At 43.3% G+C, this 17,286-nt stretch overlaps 1 protein-coding gene across 9 annotated transcripts in view; it reads right to left on the reverse strand.

Moving 5' to 3' along the window:
• CLNK (cytokine dependent hematopoietic cell linker) overlaps positions 1-17,286 on the reverse strand; it is a 187,577-nt gene that overhangs the window by 82,609 nt on the left and 87,682 nt on the right. For 4 of the 9 annotated variants that reach the window (XM_089911668.1, XM_089911669.1, XM_089911670.1 and 1 more), the window contains 3 exons: positions 12,363-12,391; positions 12,075-12,209; positions 2,573-2,610 (listed from right to left, as the gene is read on the reverse strand). In XM_089911668.1, the coding sequence (XP_089767794.1) occupies positions 2,573-2,610; positions 12,075-12,209; positions 12,363-12,391 (202 nt within the window). Of the gene's footprint in view, positions 1-2,572; positions 2,611-7,221; positions 7,294-12,074; positions 12,210-12,362; positions 12,392-17,286 lie in introns of those variants that run through there. The other 5 variants (XM_089911671.1, XM_022567008.3, XM_022567007.3 and 2 more) reach the window with 2 other exon arrangements.

Here is a 17,286-nt window from a genome sequence, read left to right on the forward strand (position 1 = left end):
AGTGCTTCCTATAGAAAGCAAAGCTTGAGTCTTACATGAACAGAGGAATTAGGCAAGTTTTGAAGGGCCCGTTTATCAAACGTAAAGAGTTCAGGTGCAGGAGACCAGGGAGCGACATAGTGATTTAAGAGCAGGAACAGGTTAGTAGGGGAGAGCTTGGTGACCCAAAGGAAAAAGATTACGTCACTGAACACAAAGTTGGAGTAGAAACATTTGCATATTTGCGCTCATGCTGTGCCCCCAGCAACAGGTCATTATAGCCCTGAAACCCTGCCTACTTGGTCTGGTCTCAGGAGGTAAGCAGGGATCAGACTAGGAGTTCTTGGATGGGAAACCAGGTGAGATTGGTCTGCTTAGCATTAGCATGGATCCAAGATGGAGTCATCCTCTCCTAGATCTAAACTGTGAGTCCACTTTATGACCTTGGGGAGGTTACTTAACCTCCCTTACTTCAGTCTGTAAATTGGAGAAGGCTAAAGTTACCTTATTTGGTTGCAGTCAGAGATTAATTGAGCAAATTGTATATAAAGGTTCTACTTTGGTGCCTGCCCATGACAGGAGCTCAGGACACGTTAGATCCCTTCTCTCTAGTTGACGTGCTGAGTTATCAGCGGAGCTGAGTGCCCATGGCAAAGCAAAGATGCTGGGAGGTGCACTCCAGGGGTTTTCACAATTGACCTGGCAAAGTGAGTGAGGTGACTGGGCTGTTCTCCTCCAGAACTGCACACAGAAGTGAGCTCTGAGTTGAAGCACCAGTATTTGACTCCTTTGGGATCTGACAGATAGACATTTTTGCAAGGACATCATTTTTATACTATTACGGCAACCAAGACTCCTCAGAGCATAGTCTCTTTGGGAAAGCCTTGGACCTGCTGGAAGAACTGGAGATGTGAGACAGAGCCCATCTTTAGTCCTGTCACCTTGCTAGACTTCATGGGCGCAGGGCACAAAGGGACGCCAGCAGGAACAGCAACCATCGCTCCAGGTCTGAAGAGAATCTACATCAGACCCTCAGAATCTTGCCCCCAGGACCAAATATAAATATTTTGGTTTATTTTTTTCCAGAAAGAGAAAGGGACAGAGTTTTATTTTAAATATAATGCATTACATCTATTTATCTGTTAACCTATCTAGTATCTGTCTACTGTCACTATCAGGGTTCTTACTAAAAGCTCAGTATATATAAGCCTTATACTTTATAAAATATTTTGTGATTGACTGATTGATTCATCGTGTGTATGTGTGTGTGAGTGTGTGTCCTGGGATGAAGAGCCATAGCTTTAATTTAATTTTTTATTTAAACTTATTTATTTATTTTTATTATTGGCTGTATTGGGTCTTTGTTGCTGTGTGCGGACTTTCTCTAGTTGAGGTGAGCAGCGGCTACTCTTTGTTGTGGTGCGCGGGCTTATTGCAGTGGCTTCTCTTGTTGAGGAGCATGGGCTCTAGGCACGTGGGCTTCAGTAGTTGTGGCACATGGGCTCACTAATTGTGGCACACAGGCTTAGTTGCTCCAGGGCATGTGGGATCTTCCCAAACCAGGGCTTGAACCCATGTCCCTTGCATTGGCAGGCGGATTCTTAACCACTCTGCCACCAGGGAAATCCAAATTCTTAAGGAAGTCTTTCAAATAGTAAAGAACCAGTGATTTTACAGGTAAATCCTGTCTATCTATCTATCATCTATTTATCATCTATCTATCTCTATCATTTCTATCTACCCCATTTATCATCTATAGATAGGTTAGTTAAAAGTATTCAAATTATGTATATTATAATTTAACAATTAAATTATTTATAGTATTAGATATCTAATTTCATGTTATAAATTTAAAATTTTCTTGTCATTAAACTTCTTTGTAAATATTATCAATGACTTCATAATATGAATATATCATAATACATTCAATGATTCTTCTATTATTGAATATTTAGCATGATCCTAGTGTGTTGCCATTTAAAATATATTATAAAATATAGATGAGTATTTAAATATTAATCCAAATTTTAGCTTAATTCTTTAATTTGAATTCCCAACCATAGAATTATGGGGCCTAAGAAAATGGACATTTTTATATTTGTTAGTTAATATTATGAAATTGCTTTCCAAAGAGTTTCTTGCAATTTAAAATTTCACCATGAGTTTTAGGAAGTGATTTTCTCATCACACACTTGCCAGCACCATGTGTTGGTATTTTCACCTTATTCAATCTTCACAATGGCCATTGTGAGTTAATTTTTGTCTTTATTGTATAGTTGAGGAACGGAAATGTAATATTTTTCCCTTTCTCTATATTAATGCCTCAATATTTATTTATTTTTCCAGTTTTACTGAGAAATAATTGACATACATCACTGTATAAGTTTAAGACATACAGCATGATGATTTGATTTACATATATTGTAGGAATACAGTTTTCTACCCAAGAACTGAAATGCAGTTTTCTCTGCCAGGGAATTATGCCATTTGGAAAAGTTTAATTGTTTTAAATTCACTAAGTACCTTGATAAAAGCCACTTACTTTGTAAATATCAAACACTGACAAAATAGGTAAGGAAAGCAGCTGACTTACGTCGTCAAGAAGAGGCTCATTAATAGTCTGGTACTGGCCTGCCAACAAAAAGAGACCAAAATGTTATTGCAAAACATTGGGAAGACTGGGCCCTTGTTTTTCTCCAGAAATCTTGTGCTCATTTCAATTAATTTTTCTTGACTGTAATTGCTCAAAATGAAGTGCACATTTCCATGCTTCTCATTCTATCAGCTGCTGTTACATAACAGGGGCAATGGAAAAGGAGGAAAGAGAATCAATTCCCAACTAAGAAGCCTTTCCACAGCAAGCTAGCCTTCTCGTTGAAAGAGAAACAATGTTAGAAGGAACGCCACCCCCCAATCAGTAGCACCCAAAGTGATGACTCAGCAGCATCTCAGCCAATGACCACATGTGTTTTCCCCTTGCCCTCTGGCACACATTGCATTTGCAATAATCTGTCCACACATTGTCTTCTTGAACAGACTCTACATATTTTAAGAGTAGGGGCCATATCTACTTATTCATCTATCCCTGGCTTGATGTGCAGGGCCCTCTTGACCAAATCAGTTTTGTTTTTTTTTTTTGCGGTACGCGGGCCTCTCACTGTTGTGGCCGCTCCCGTTGCGGAGCACAGGCTCCGGACGCGCAGGCTCAGCGGCATGGCTCATGGGCCCAGCCGCTCCGCGGCATGTGGGATCTTCCCGGACCAGAGCACAAACCCGTGTCCCCTGCATCGGCAGGCGGACTCTCAACCACAGCGCCACCAGGGAAGCCCCAAATAAGTTCTTGATAGGAGTTTGATGAATAAATCTTGTTCAGCAGATGTTTCTTGACACTCAACTTCCTCCCTTGGACTTGTTCTATGAAAGATTGCCAGAAGGTCATCTAGTGTATTCAGTGCTCGATGTTTTACATTTTACCCTCAGATTATGCAAAACCACCAAAGAATTGCTCACATAACCTGCAGGTTTTTTTGCTTCCTCATACGCTTAATTTTCCTAAATTGCAGTACAATTTCATGCTGTTAGTCTGAATTTGGGAACATTGTAGGCAGAAAATGTTCTTATCATGTTCTCTTTATTAGCACATATATGAGAAGTTTCTAGTAGGTCTCAGGACCAGAAGCTGCACACTTCTTTGCTTTGATTTAATGGAAAACATCAATCTTAAAAGAGATCACATTTCCCTTCCTCCTTTAGCTGTTAAGACTCTCAGGGCAAATTTCTAGCCTGCGTCCAAATAGTGCAGAGGACCATGGTATGATGTGTATTTCTACCTTTTGGCCTGGCTTCATCGTGTTCTTAAATTTTGTCCTTTCACCCTGAATTCTCTTCCCATACCAAAATACAAAATTAATAGCTGTGAATTTGTGCCAGCATGCCAAAGTCTTCTGTAGGGTGTAATGTATAAATTAATGAAACTTTGGCTCAGTGGAAACACAGTTCTATGGAATTTGCCTAGGACCAGTGCATGGGGGAAATGTTAAGCCAGAGCTAATCTCCTTGAGATAATGAGCCAGGAGGAGGAGAATCCTGTCTGCACCTGCCACCAGTTACAGTCTATTCTGGTGGTAGGACCAGCAGCAAACACTACCCCGGGGGCACTAATAACATCTCCCTGTCCCAGCACAATTACACCCATAGTGAGATCCCTGGCAGAGAAACCTACAGGTTTTCCAGCCTTTTAGCAATTTGTACTCTCTCATGAATTGAGTTAAATTAATAATGTCACCCATTAAACACCAGCTGGTCTGGCAGGCACAAATGAGCACAGACTTACTGGGGATCCGCTCTGGCACTTGTGATCTAGGAAAGCAGCTCCACTGTCTAATTCAGGGTTCAATATCATTTCATTTTAGGATATTGGCTTCATTGAACTTAGTCATTATACCCACATTCTCATGGAGAGCTGTGAGGATCTCTTCTTTCAGCAGCATTGCAGTCTGAGACCCTCCTGGATTCCCCAAATATGCTGCGTGCCACTTCTGGGTCTTTGCTCGTGTTGATTCCACCTGGAGTCCCTGCCTCCTCCATTTTGTTTCCCAAGATGCTCAGTAAACTTTGAGATCCTCCTGGGGCTTCCCCTTCTGACCACTACAGGTCACTGTAATCTCACTGAATCAGTTAACAGCCGTCATTTTCTGTTTTACTCACTGTTGTGCAAATAAAAAGAAGCAGTGTCTGAATACTTCTTTGTTGTTTAAGTCCACTGCCCTTCTATAGGGAAGGGATTATCTTTTATCTCTATCTCCCTCAGTACCTACCTGTGTTACGAACAATGCAGAGTTCTGCAAATGTAATTTTAAAAGCACAGTTTTAAAACTGTAAATCAGTACGTGTCATTCATGGCCCATGAAACATAGTCCAGATTCCCTGCCGTTGCTCCCAGAGGCCAGCACAGCCTGCCGCCTGGCCTGTCTCTGATCTCATCTCTTTCTAGTTTCTTCCTCCTCTGAGCTCTAACCATATCAGCCTCTTTTTAAGTTCATCCAGTACATCTACCTCAGAGATGTCCCATGTGTCCCTGAGTCCAGAAAGTCCTCTCCTCAGCTCTGCCCGGGCCTGGATACTTTTCACCCATCGTACTGTGTCTGAAATGTCATCTCCTCTGGAGGACCCTCCCTGACTACCAATCTCAGCTAAACATTAAAGAGCACCTTCCAGCCCCGGTCATCGCTAGCTCAGGCGCCTGGCAGTGGTGAGAATGCTGTGTGCTCACCAAACCCCCTTTCCTCTTCCTGTGGGCGCTCGGCTGGCGCACAATTCCTGGCATCCCTTGCACTGGGCGGTCTTGGCATGGAGCTATGGACACTGGGGTGAGGCAGGTGTGATGGATTCCACTCCAGGCTGGTCCGCTTGACTCTCCACCTCTCATTCCTGCCTCAGTGGCTGGCCAGAGGCAGAGGACCCCAAGGCCCTCAGGGATGATGGAAGCCACTGGGTAAAAGGAGAGTGAATCCCAAATGAATGTTTGGAAAAAGACCTCCTTCAATTTACATTGGATTGTGATGTGAGCAAGAAATAAACCTTTATTTTATTAAACTACTAACATTTGTAGTTTATGCATTATAGATGTTGGTCCTCCTTGATTAATACACCCTGCTCAGCTTCTCCTTAGCATGTAAGAACAAAGCAAGCCAATGAATATATCACACAGTTACGGACGGTGGTGCCTGTCTCGCCCGAGGCAGTGGTGAGATTCCAGGCTCTTGATCACTACTGTAACCCTGTGTATGGTAAGTGACAATAAATGAACGGTCGGCTGTGGAAACACCCAGAGCTTGGAACCAGCGACAGAACTTTCAGTAGAACCTGATCCCCTCCCTTGCTGAGCGAACTTGAGATTGGTGCTCCCTCTTGCTGGGCCCAGATCCTCACCATAGTAACGGTCCCCCAAATTCTTCCCAGTCTTTGAGTCTTCCTGGAACTGAAGGATAGATTGGCTTCTCAGAAGAGCTGTTTTTTAGAAGGATGAGGGAAGCTGCTTAGTATCTTTCCACATCACCATCCTGGAAGAGTGATGGTGATGCTGTGACAGTGGAGGTCCCTCATCGCCCTCTGGAACCAAACAGCCACAGAGAACAACTGATTTCTGCGTGACCCTCAAAGGAAACATCTTTTTACAAAAGACAACATGTCCCTAGCAGTTATTTTTAAGAGGGAAGTGAAGATGAATATGTGTCATGTAAAGCTCAGGGGGTTTCCTGACTGGCAGAGGCAATTACCCCAGACTTTAGTCATGAACATGGACACCTCATGCCTGCAGAGGTGTGACAAAGGTGTACAACCAATGCGCATCAAATTTAGGTCCCCTGACCATCGGCATCTTGGGTGCTTTATAAAAAAGAAAGAAAGAAAATGTGGGCTCCAGAACAAATCAATTGCTTTTTACACAAGCTCCTATGGTGATATTTATTCTGGTCTCAGAAGTCTGAGAATTAGTGACATAGAAGCTCCCACTCTTGTCCAGTGGAAGGTGAGCCATGTGAGTTAAATAAAGTGAGGAAGAGAGACTCTAAGGTTATTTTCACTTATAAACACTTCCATGAACTTAAGCCCCTGGAGGTGCAAGGCTGGTGCCTTGTCTATGTCCCCATTTAGTACCTTTAAAGGGGCAGGGTAGCTGGCTGAGTACCCAAGTGCTGTTGCCATGGGATAGGCAAGGGTGAAGAAAATCCCGAACTAGTCCCATGAAGAGAATATGCTTCCCTGGTGTGAGAAGAAGGGTAAAAGTAGGAAGCCTGCAGAGTTCTAGAACTTTCTGTATCTCTAGGAAGGGAAATGAGTTAACAGGCCTTTCAGATGATTGTATTTCTAAACCAGACAGGTTCCCCAAGTGAAACCAGCTTCTGCTTTCATTTCAGTCATGAAGCCAGAGGGAGAGGCACAGGGGGAGAGAGGAATGGTGAGGGTTAGGGTTGCCTCCAATTCCAGAGGCTGCCAGCTGGACTTATAAATATGTAGAAAAAAACAAGAGGCCAGTGAATCCCAACTTCCCGTCACTAAGTGCTCCAGAGCGGAGACCACTGTGTCTCCGCATATACATTTTCCCTTGCTTCTCTGTACTAGAACTCCTCCTGGTTGGCTGGGTACATGGCCACCTTGAGTAAGTCCTTATTACCTGTCCTAATCTTCATGTGGGCATGAGTTCAAGTTTTGGTTGATGGAAGAGGTGGAAAATCAACTCACCATTTCCAGGAAACTTTCTTGAGGGAAGTTATTGTGCACCATTCATTCCTTCTTCTCCTTCCCTTCATCCCTCCTGCAGCCCAGAGCACAGACATCACTATTTTAGGCGATGGTATGGAGGCCAACTCGAGGCGGGGAGGGATGCAGGAGGGGCAGGGTCTCTGAGGACCCTGAGGAGAGGAGCTGCCAAACAGCCTTAGACTGCTTGCCTCTGGTCTTGACTTACATAAAAAACTATACATAAACATTTGTCATGTTTCAGCCCCACGATTTCTTTTTTAAAGTGTCTTGCAGCCTTAAATGTTTTTTTTTTAATCAGTCTTGGTGCTCACCAATAACGTAGCAGAGCCTCTGATCAAAGGCACGGACACATGTTTCACAGAAGCTGAATGAGAAGTTCTAGGTTCAAATCCTGGCCGTTTCACTTTCTGGCCGTGTGACCTCAGGCAAGCTTGTAAGCCGGGTGGGAATAAGAGTATCTACCCCAAATAGCTGTTGAGAAGCGTATATAAATAACTCCCTGGCTCAGTGCGCCACTAAGGAATTGCTGTGTTCTGTGTTTCATGTCTTTTCAAGTTCAACTTCATGGCCAAATCTTTTTCACTCAATCCAGATCTTTAGATCTTCAGATCTATATCTTGTTCATTATTTAGTGCCCATTTTCAAACAAAGTATGTGCCTTTTCCAACATTCAACTGTGTTGACGAGCACCAGTCAGCTCTTCAGAAGGGTTCTTCAAGCTGAGGTCCCTTCTAGCCGTGAAGCTCTGGGATTCAATGACTGAGAAAACCGAGGCTGACAATATTTGGTGCCTAACTTAACATGTGTGCTATGATGGATCTGAGCTCTACACTACTGGTGTCTTTACGAGTTCCCTAACTTCACTTGGGCTTCATTTAGCTGATCTATACAGCAAGGATAATAAAATCTGTACCTTACAACTAAATTAGATAAGTTTATAAATGGTCTGGCACAAAGTAGAGACTCCATGTATGTTAGTTTCTTTTCATTTTCTCTCATTCACAGATCCTAGGGCTCGCTGGTGTCATGAGAGAACCAGCGTACAAACTCTGAGCTCCACACTTACAGCCCTTGGTTCTTTCCTCTACAAGATGCTGCCTTTCTCCATTTTTATCTTTTAAAAACTTGAAAATGTTTGGGGATGGAGGGCCTTGGCCCGATCTTCCTCTCACTATGGTGGAGTAGGATAGTTTACACTCTTTACCCTGGCAGTTCCCAAACTTTAGAACATCTTCAGCTTGGCATCGATCCATGGTTATAGGGAAAGGCAGGAAGGAATTTGCCTAGAGTTATTTTCACTGTCTCTGAGTAAAGGATTGTGATGTCCAATAAGCCTTGACTATGACTTGTATAGTCAAGGGGAGCAGAGAAGGAAAAGGGAAGAAAAGAGGGAAGTAGGAAGGGAAAGAAAGAGACAGAAATAGAGATATAGAATATATATACACACATATAATGTATGTATGTTATATATCTATTATATATTGACTTTGTCATCTGTCATCTATCTGTCTGTCTACCTATCTGTCTACCTATGTATCTATCAGCTCAGTCATCTAGCACTTCTGGGAATTTTGGTTTTATTCACTGAACCACAGTCTCTTGATCTGAAGATTAGAAACTGTGGATTCCAAGTCACAAATAGTCTAAACTCACAGTCACATGGGAAACATGTACTGGGAGTTATGAGAACAGGCTTAATGTTCTCACTAGGTGGCTCTTGGAAATTCACTTCCCTTTTCTAGTTCTTAGTTTCCTCATCTGTAGAGCACAGTTTTAGAATCTCATACTAGCTGAGTCCCCAGAAATTTTCATTTTTATTTCCTTTTTGAAAAGCTTGTGGCCAAAGCTGGTTAGAGTGTCTGTCACATTAAGAAACTACCACAATTGGTTGAATGAATGGATGGATGGATGAACGAACGGTGATAGTTAAGGCAGCTGCCTCTTGGTGGAGACAGCTTTGATAGTTTTCATCCACCTATCTGTATATGTTTTTGCTTCAGCCAATGATTCTCAAAAGACTGTCCTAGAACTACCTGAATTAGAATTATCGTGTTAAAGGTAAGGATTCTCTGGCCTCACTATAGCTCTACCAAAGCATAAACCCTGGCGTGGGCTTGATGATATGCATTTTTCACTGCTGTCATTCTGATACATGATGAATTGTGAAGACATTGTAAGTCCTTGGGCATATCAACCTTAGATGATTTGAGTACTGGCTTGTGCTTATAAGAACTGGGTGGACACCTTTTCCCTGCAATTCAACTATTAACGTTTCAATTTGTTTCTGTTCACCAATTTCCTCAACATCTTGGAGAGAACTAGCCTCTGATAAATTAACGCAGGTACTGAATTATCTAGAAATTGCCAGAAGGAGGCACTGGATGCTCACATATTCCATACCCGCTTTTCCTCCCTCTAGTCCTAAAATTTGTGTTAATTTTTCTTTTAGAAGTGGGAAAAACCAACGTTTAAGATTGATTTCCTGGGCTTCCCTGTTGGCACAGTGGTTGAGAATCCACCAATGCAGGGGACATGGGTTCCAGCCCTGGCCCGGGAAGATCCCACATGCTGCAGAGCAATGAAGCCCGTGTGCCACAACTACTGAGCCTGCACTCTAGAGCCCGCGAGCCACAATTACTGAGCCCATGCGCCACAACTACTGAAGCTGCATGCCTAGAGCCTGTGCTCCACAGCAAGAGAAGCCACAGCAATGAGAAGCCCGTGCACCGCAACGAAGAGTAGTCCCCGCTCGCCGCAACTAGAGAAAGCTGGTGTGCTGCAACAAAGACACAACACAGCCAAAAATAAATAAATAAAATAAATAAATTAAAAAAAAAAAAGATTGATTTCCTTAGGAAAAAACAAAACAAGTGTTGCTGGACAAAATGAAATTTCTTGTCTGTCTGAGTCAACCAATATACATCTTTATCAGTTTTTATTGTGTGTGGTAACTTAAGACAGAAAGCCTCACTTTCTAAATAGGGCTATCCTCTCGATTTCATTTTTTATTAAGTGGAAGGAGAAAATCTCCCGAGTTTATTTTATGGAAAAACATGACCCTGTTCTCTATATATCAACTTCATAGAAGATGTTGGTATTGACAGACAGATTGTCCAAGTTTGAATATGTGTTTGTCTTCTCCAGGCCTAGAGAATTTTTTTTTGATAGATTGTTTTTAGTATACAAAAAAATGCTGCTGTAGAAAAATTATAAGATACAGGTAAGCAAAAAAGAGGAGAATAAAAATCACTATAACGTCCCCATACCAAGATAACCACTATAAATATTTGATTACAGAAAATCACTAACAACACATACACACATGATATAATCTATGTATATATGATCAAAATGTATGCACACTGTTTTCTTGCCTGCCCTTTCATATAATAGCATGCTATAACATACCCATCATTGAATATGCTTCAACATCATCATTTTTAATGGCTATGTAGTATTCTTTCATATAGATGCCCTACCACATTTTCAACAAATCCCATGGTAAAAAATTGCAAACAACTTTAAAGTATCTGGGAATGTTATAAATAGCACCACGATGAGCAGTCTCTTATGTAAATCATCATGTGCATCTTTAATTATATCAGTTTTATTATAGTGTAGTAGACACTGGCATTGGTGCCTAAGCTTGCATAGGCTGGGGTGGTGTGGTTTGCTAAGTATTTTTGTCAGGGTACAGATCTGAGTGCCTATGGGCAGGTCTGGGCAGCTTTATCTCAGTTGACTTTTGGGGGGTTTTGATTTGTTTTCTTTTCCCTGCTTGTGTCTCTAGAATGTTGTTAATGAAATGGAATCCCACCTGTCAGTTTTTTTTCTACCTTAAGGCAGGTGGAGAACGAGCCCAAAGGGGGAGGGGTACAGGTCACATTTACAATTCACCAGTCACCGACTCAGGTTAGCAACCTCATTTCCAAGCACCATCCCCTTTAGAATTCTCTACAGTCCCCCCAAGACTTTAAGTGGATGGTAGGAAGGGCTGAGAGGTGACAAGTAGTTGGACGGGGGCTACTTTTGACACCAAGGACTCAGTACAGTTTGGAAACATCTACCTTGAGAGAATGTAACCTTTCTTAGGACCTGAGAAGCTTCAGAAGAAAAACACATTCTGCAAGAGGGATTAGAGCTGGGTGCTCATTTGTTTCTTATTTATATTCCTACTTGCAGCATTGATTTTGCTTTTTCCTCCTTCTCCTCCCTGCTGTGCAAGCCACGCTGGGTGGCTGGGTGCTGCTTATATTCTCCAACATGTGCTATAATGAATCCTGTGAATTGATTTGCAGATGACATCACTCCCAATGCATCTATTGCTTCTTTGCACACTTCCTGTATTTCTCTCTCTCTTTTATTTATCTCTCTTTTATTATGTGCCACACAGCTTGTGGGATCCTAATTCCCTCACCAGGGATCGAACCCAGGCCCGTGGCAGTGAAAGCGCAGTGTCTTAACCACTGGACTGTCAGGGAGCTCCCTATTTCTCTTTTTTTATGTCTCATTCCAGTCATTATTTCTAGCCACCACTTTTCTAGTTAGTCCTATGGGACTTTCCTTGATATAATAATACTCCAAGATGAGTATACTTTATTTTACTTTAATTTATAAAGTAAGTATATACTTTATTCAAACTTTAATGGCGTCTTACTCTGTGTCTAGTAACAGGAACTGGGCTCTGAAAAGAGATGCAGGAGAAGCATAAAATGTGTTTTCTGACCCATTCACTCACTCAACACATATTTTGGGGGGAGCCCATTATGTACAGTTTAGTTGAACAAACACTAATGAGTAGCCACAATACTGGCATTCAGGCAGACGTATACCCATTTTGCAGTTGAAGGAACTCAAGCCCACAGGGATCTGTGCTTCATCCAAGGCTGCACAGCTAAGAAATGGAGAGCCAGGATTCCCGCGCCGTCTGCCAGCCTCCAAAGCTGTGGATGTCACACACTTCCAGCCTGGGAGCCACCAGAGGGAAAGACCCTAAGTCACCAGTGTCACCTTGAACCGGCCAATAGTTTTATACAAAGAAAAACAAAAGAATGGAAAGAAGAGTAACAGACTCCTGCTAACATTCCCACTGCTTAGGTGTCTGGGGGGCCCTGACTCACCTGTGACACGATGGATTCGAGGCCATGACCTAGGGCAGAAAAGAGAACCAAGGTAAGTGTCAGCTGCAAGCGATTCACCATCCTCCCCAGAGGAGTGGGTAGTCATCAAACGCAGATCACAAATCAACTTATGCGACACTTCCTTTATGTTTGTGCTGTTCTAGACCAAAAGGAACATCTCATTACAGAGAACATAGAAAATAGAAAAATGCATGGAGAAGAAAATAACAGTCAACACCACAGGTGATATTTTGGCGAGTCTCAGACACATATGTGCATGCGTGTATGAAGATGTCTTCATGCATTTCAATATACAGATGTCTAAAAATAATATAAAAGAATGTATAGGCTCCTGATGTTAAAAATGCATTGTAGATCTTTGTTACTCGAAAACATGGTATTTATCAGCTGTGTGATTTTTGGAGAGGGAAATTAGGTTCCTGCTCATTTTTACAATTGTAAATCATGTTGCAGTGTGTACCCTTGCTGCAACATGATATCCTTTTTAATCTGATCTCTGAGTGTTTCCATGGAGAGACTCCATCAAGTGCAACTGCGATGAAGGTGTCTGATAATGATAATGTGGGTCTCCTAGGCCCCTTGTTTCATATCACTCAGGTGCCTTCTGGATGGGTTGAATGAATTTATATTCTTATCTACAGAGTGTGAAGTGACCATCTCAACATATCTTACCACCATTAAATCCACGATCATTTAAAACAACTTTTCCTACTTGCTTCCTTATTTTATCTGTTTCACTTCCCTGATGCCTAGTTAGATTAACTATTATTTATTTCAAATGGTTTTGGGCCGTCTGCATTTCTTCGGTGGTAAGTTATCTGGAAAGACCAACGAGGTCTTCTCCTGGCTGCCACATCCCGCCTTGGACAGTGTGATTCTGAAAGCACATTTCCCCTAGATTTGGGGCAATGATCTGAAAAGCCCTGGGGCAATGGAAAACTCAGAAGGATGCGACTTCTGTGAGCTTACTTGTTTGTGCCTTTAATAATCCCTTTGCATGGCACCTATCCTCTGAGGCTCTCAAAGTGCGTCACAGGAGCAATTAATTGAGCATCACAACACACGCCAGGTGTAAATATTTATGAGGCCTCATTGGTGGCTGTGACACTGGGCACAGAACAGTTAAACTAGGAGATAATAGTCACCAGGAGATCACAGCCCACCGCGTCCCACTTCCAGCTCAGACTGTTGCTCTCTGCTCACCACGTTAATACTCAAAGTGATTCTGTTGGGTAGCTCTCCCTGTCGCAAGTTTATAGACGAGGAAACAGAGGACTCAGAGGGCTCCATGACTTGCCCAGTCCCACGGGAAGCAAGAGAATTGCCAGCAGCCTGTTGGACCCTCAGATCCTTGTTGCTTCCTGGGGCCCTTGCCTGCAGGCTGTGGAGAGTCATGATTTGGAGGGATTTTGCAGCTGCCGTCTGGGATGCTTTGTGGTTAGCTCTTGGCACTCTTTCAAGTTGCCTGAGATGCTGCAGAAATTAACAGTAAATCAGTCAGGAAGGAGCAGATCATTTATCTGGGTCCTGAGAGATCTCTTTTGACACTTTCCACACGCAGCCCCTTCCCTGACATCTTAGTCTTTGATTAAAGCCTCAAAAGACTCCCCAGACTTGCAGCTCCTGACGTGTGACATGGAAATGATATGTTTCCGCGACTGTGTACAGGGAGCTTGATGCAGGCAGGGCAGGCCAGGCCACGGACAGAAAGCAGCACCTCAGAGCAGGCAGGATGCAATCCTGAGCCCAGGGACTTTGAATACAAGGCACCCTCTTCCCGGGATCCTAGGAGGAGCTTCAGGGCTTTAGTTTGTTTGTTTGTTTGTTTTTGTTTTGTCACATTTTATCATGACACATCAATACATCCAGGATTTATTTTTCAATCCATTGACGTATATCAGAATCATGTTGAAGACTAGACATGAATTGAGTTTTAAATCTGCTTCCACCACTTGACCTTAGTCTATGTTATTTCAAAGTCATTGTCGTTTCCTTCAGCATGTCAGCCCTATCACAATGCCTGTACTTTTCCATTGGATGACCTGAGATCATTTTTTTGTTTGTTTGTTTTTTTCCTTAACTTTTTATTTTATATTGGAGTATAGTTGATTAACAATGTTAGATTAGTTTCATGTGTACAGCAAAGTGATTCAGCTATATATATACAGATATCTATTCCTTCTCAAATTCTTTTTCCATCTAGATTGTTACATAATATTGAGCAGAGTTCCCTGTGCTATACAGTAGTTCCTTGTTAGAACTAATCTATTTTAAATACAGCAGTATGTACATGTACATACTGCTTATATGTGGAATCTAAAAAAATATGTTGCAAATGAGCTTATTTACAACAAATCAATAGACTCACAGACTTAGAGGATGAACTTATGGTTACCGGGGAGAAGAGTGGGGGCGAGGGATAGATTGGGAGTTTGGGACTGACATGTACACACTTCAGGTTTTAAATTAGGATTTCATCCTCCTTCCGACCTTGGCCTCAGCTGACTTTTATTTTTATTTTATTTATTTTTCCCCCACCCGATTTTTAGAATCAAAGATCACTGACGTTGAAAGCGTGTTGGAGATAATGTCCAATTCGTGGTTCCAAGTTTCAGATTCTTGGAGGTGGGACTGTGGTCTTTGGACAGCTAAAAAGGGTGGATCTGAAGGGAAAAATGCCTGTTCAGGCACAAGCAAGGCTCAGCTCTGGCTGGTGGGATTTCCCCACTTTGCAGATGCAGCTAAAGCTTAGAAGAGAGAAGTGACGTGTCTAAAGTGGCACAGCAAGCAACTGAGCACCGGGATTGGCCTTATTAATTACTAGCCGATGCAACAACTCAGCCCACTGAGTTCCCTGCATCTGGAAGCTTCCTCCTAATTTTAAGGCTGTCTGGAAGCGGTTTATCTGCTGACTCCTCTTGGCGGGGCCCCAGAGCGATGGTGCTCATTCATATGTCGTATCCTCTGGGACGGTGCACCCCAGGGCCCTCTGTGTGTCAGTGCAAGCCAAATGGATTAGCAGAGGAAGCAGTGGCAGAGCAGGGAACGATGTTGTTATTTCAGCTGAGCCTGAAAGCGGAGAGGGAGGCTGGAAGGAGGGGTCTGGGGAGGCGTGCCGGACTCCACGGCTCTGTCTGGCTGGAGTGCAGACAATATCTCGGCACCGGCAGCTGACAAGCACTCTGAAAAGGCTCCTGTGTTAACACTCTTTGCAGCCTGACAGCCCAGGGCGGTTAATGAAAGATGCTGCTTGCAAACTTGCTGGAGATTTGATGTGTTCTCTCAGTGCTCAAGCAAGGCCCATGTGTCAGCAAGCTGCCTCTTGCCAGGGAGTTACAAAGATGCTCCCCGGCTTCCTCTAGTCAACAGCATCCATCACACGGCCACATGTGAACGAGCTGCAGCTGGATGGTGTGTAGCTTGGCAGCCATCCTTCTGCCCTTCCCACCCGCTTGCTCCTTTCTGCATCTGGGCCTGAGTGAAGCAGGTCTCCCTCTCTATTTCTGCTTGGACAGGCAGCCGTCTACGTGGTGGGCGTGGAGGATGAACTGAACAAAGCTGGCCTCCAGAGGTTTGTGGTTTTCAATAGTTAAGGCTCATTTTAAATGAAGATGTTCAATTTCTAAATTATTTTGAATTTTTAATACTTCTTAATAATTTAAAAGGTTTAATAATTTTTAAAGGGTACTAAATTAAACTCCCCCCACCCTCGCTGCCTGGGAGAACTTGATCTGATGGAATGGGCAGAGTGCACCCATGTTCTCTTATCTATGGGAACAGAGTTTGGATGGTGTGTTATTCCAGTCCCATAGAGATGGAACTTGGTCCTGTCTCCAGGGTCAGGCTCCTGGCATGGAGACTAATTCCTCATCACATCCTTAAGCCTGGTGTGCGTGGGCCCCTCTGGGTCTCCCCAGGCACCTGCCACTGGTCCAGAATGCGGCAGCAAAACCCTTGGGGAATGGTCGGGTGATTTCATCCCCCTCTCTCAAACCTCCAAGATTAACTGGCTCAGCTCCATACCTCACTTTAAGCTCTGCCCCTGAAAGGAAAAGACTAGAATAAAATTCTCTCATTTGGGGGAAGATGATTGATCTTTTTAAGAGTCAGTAAGCTCATTTTCAATATAAACCAGAAAGAAATGAAAATGGAGGTAAAGTTTCTAAATTCATTCACATCTTCCTGCTCTTTGAACATTATCTACTCCATGTTGGGAATTGTGCACTTTACAGAAATCATTTCACCCAAACTTCCTAGCAATTCTTGTTGGACAGTATCTTTATCTCAGTGTTAGGGCTATGATGGGATGTTTATACTGGATGGGACCACAAACTGGCCTTTTCATTTTGCAGATGGATTGACAGAGGCCCAGGTCAATCTCATGGGGGAGTCACTGGTGCCATGCTTCCCATCCAGCCTGTCTGACGGCAGGGCTCACCCTCTTCTCTCCACCTCTCTGAGGGAAGTGTAGGGTTTGCATCAGGGAGCCATGGGAGCTAAGGTGTGGAAATGCACAGGGAGCTTGGAGAGTAGGGAACCTGAAGGATAAGCTGGAAGGACTGTGTCAATCTCGAGGTGTCATGGAGCTTTGCAAGGCAGAGGATAAAGGATGCTCAGAGCCACATGTTAGGAAGGTGATTCAGGAGTGCATATGATGGAGTGGAAAGGGAAGGACTGGGATGTCACAGTCTTAGTAAGAGGTAGTGACAGGCCTCAACACTGGGTGTTTTTCTTCCTCCCCACGTGGCCACCAAAGCTCTCTTCTGATCAACTAGCACCTGCCTGGTGGAACTCACACTTGTATCACCAGAACAGAGCACAACGCCTTTTCTCAAACCTTCTACACCAGGCCCCCAACTCCTAAAAGGGAGACCAGGTACGTAAGGCAGTGCCTGGAACATGG

Source organism: Delphinapterus leucas, chromosome 5 (genome assembly GCF_059928025.1).
Source record: "Delphinapterus leucas isolate spDelLeu-1000000601 "Yukka" chromosome 5, BTC_Dleu_Yukka2, whole genome shotgun sequence".
Taxonomy (NCBI): Eukaryota; Metazoa; Chordata; class Mammalia; order Artiodactyla; family Monodontidae; genus Delphinapterus; species Delphinapterus leucas.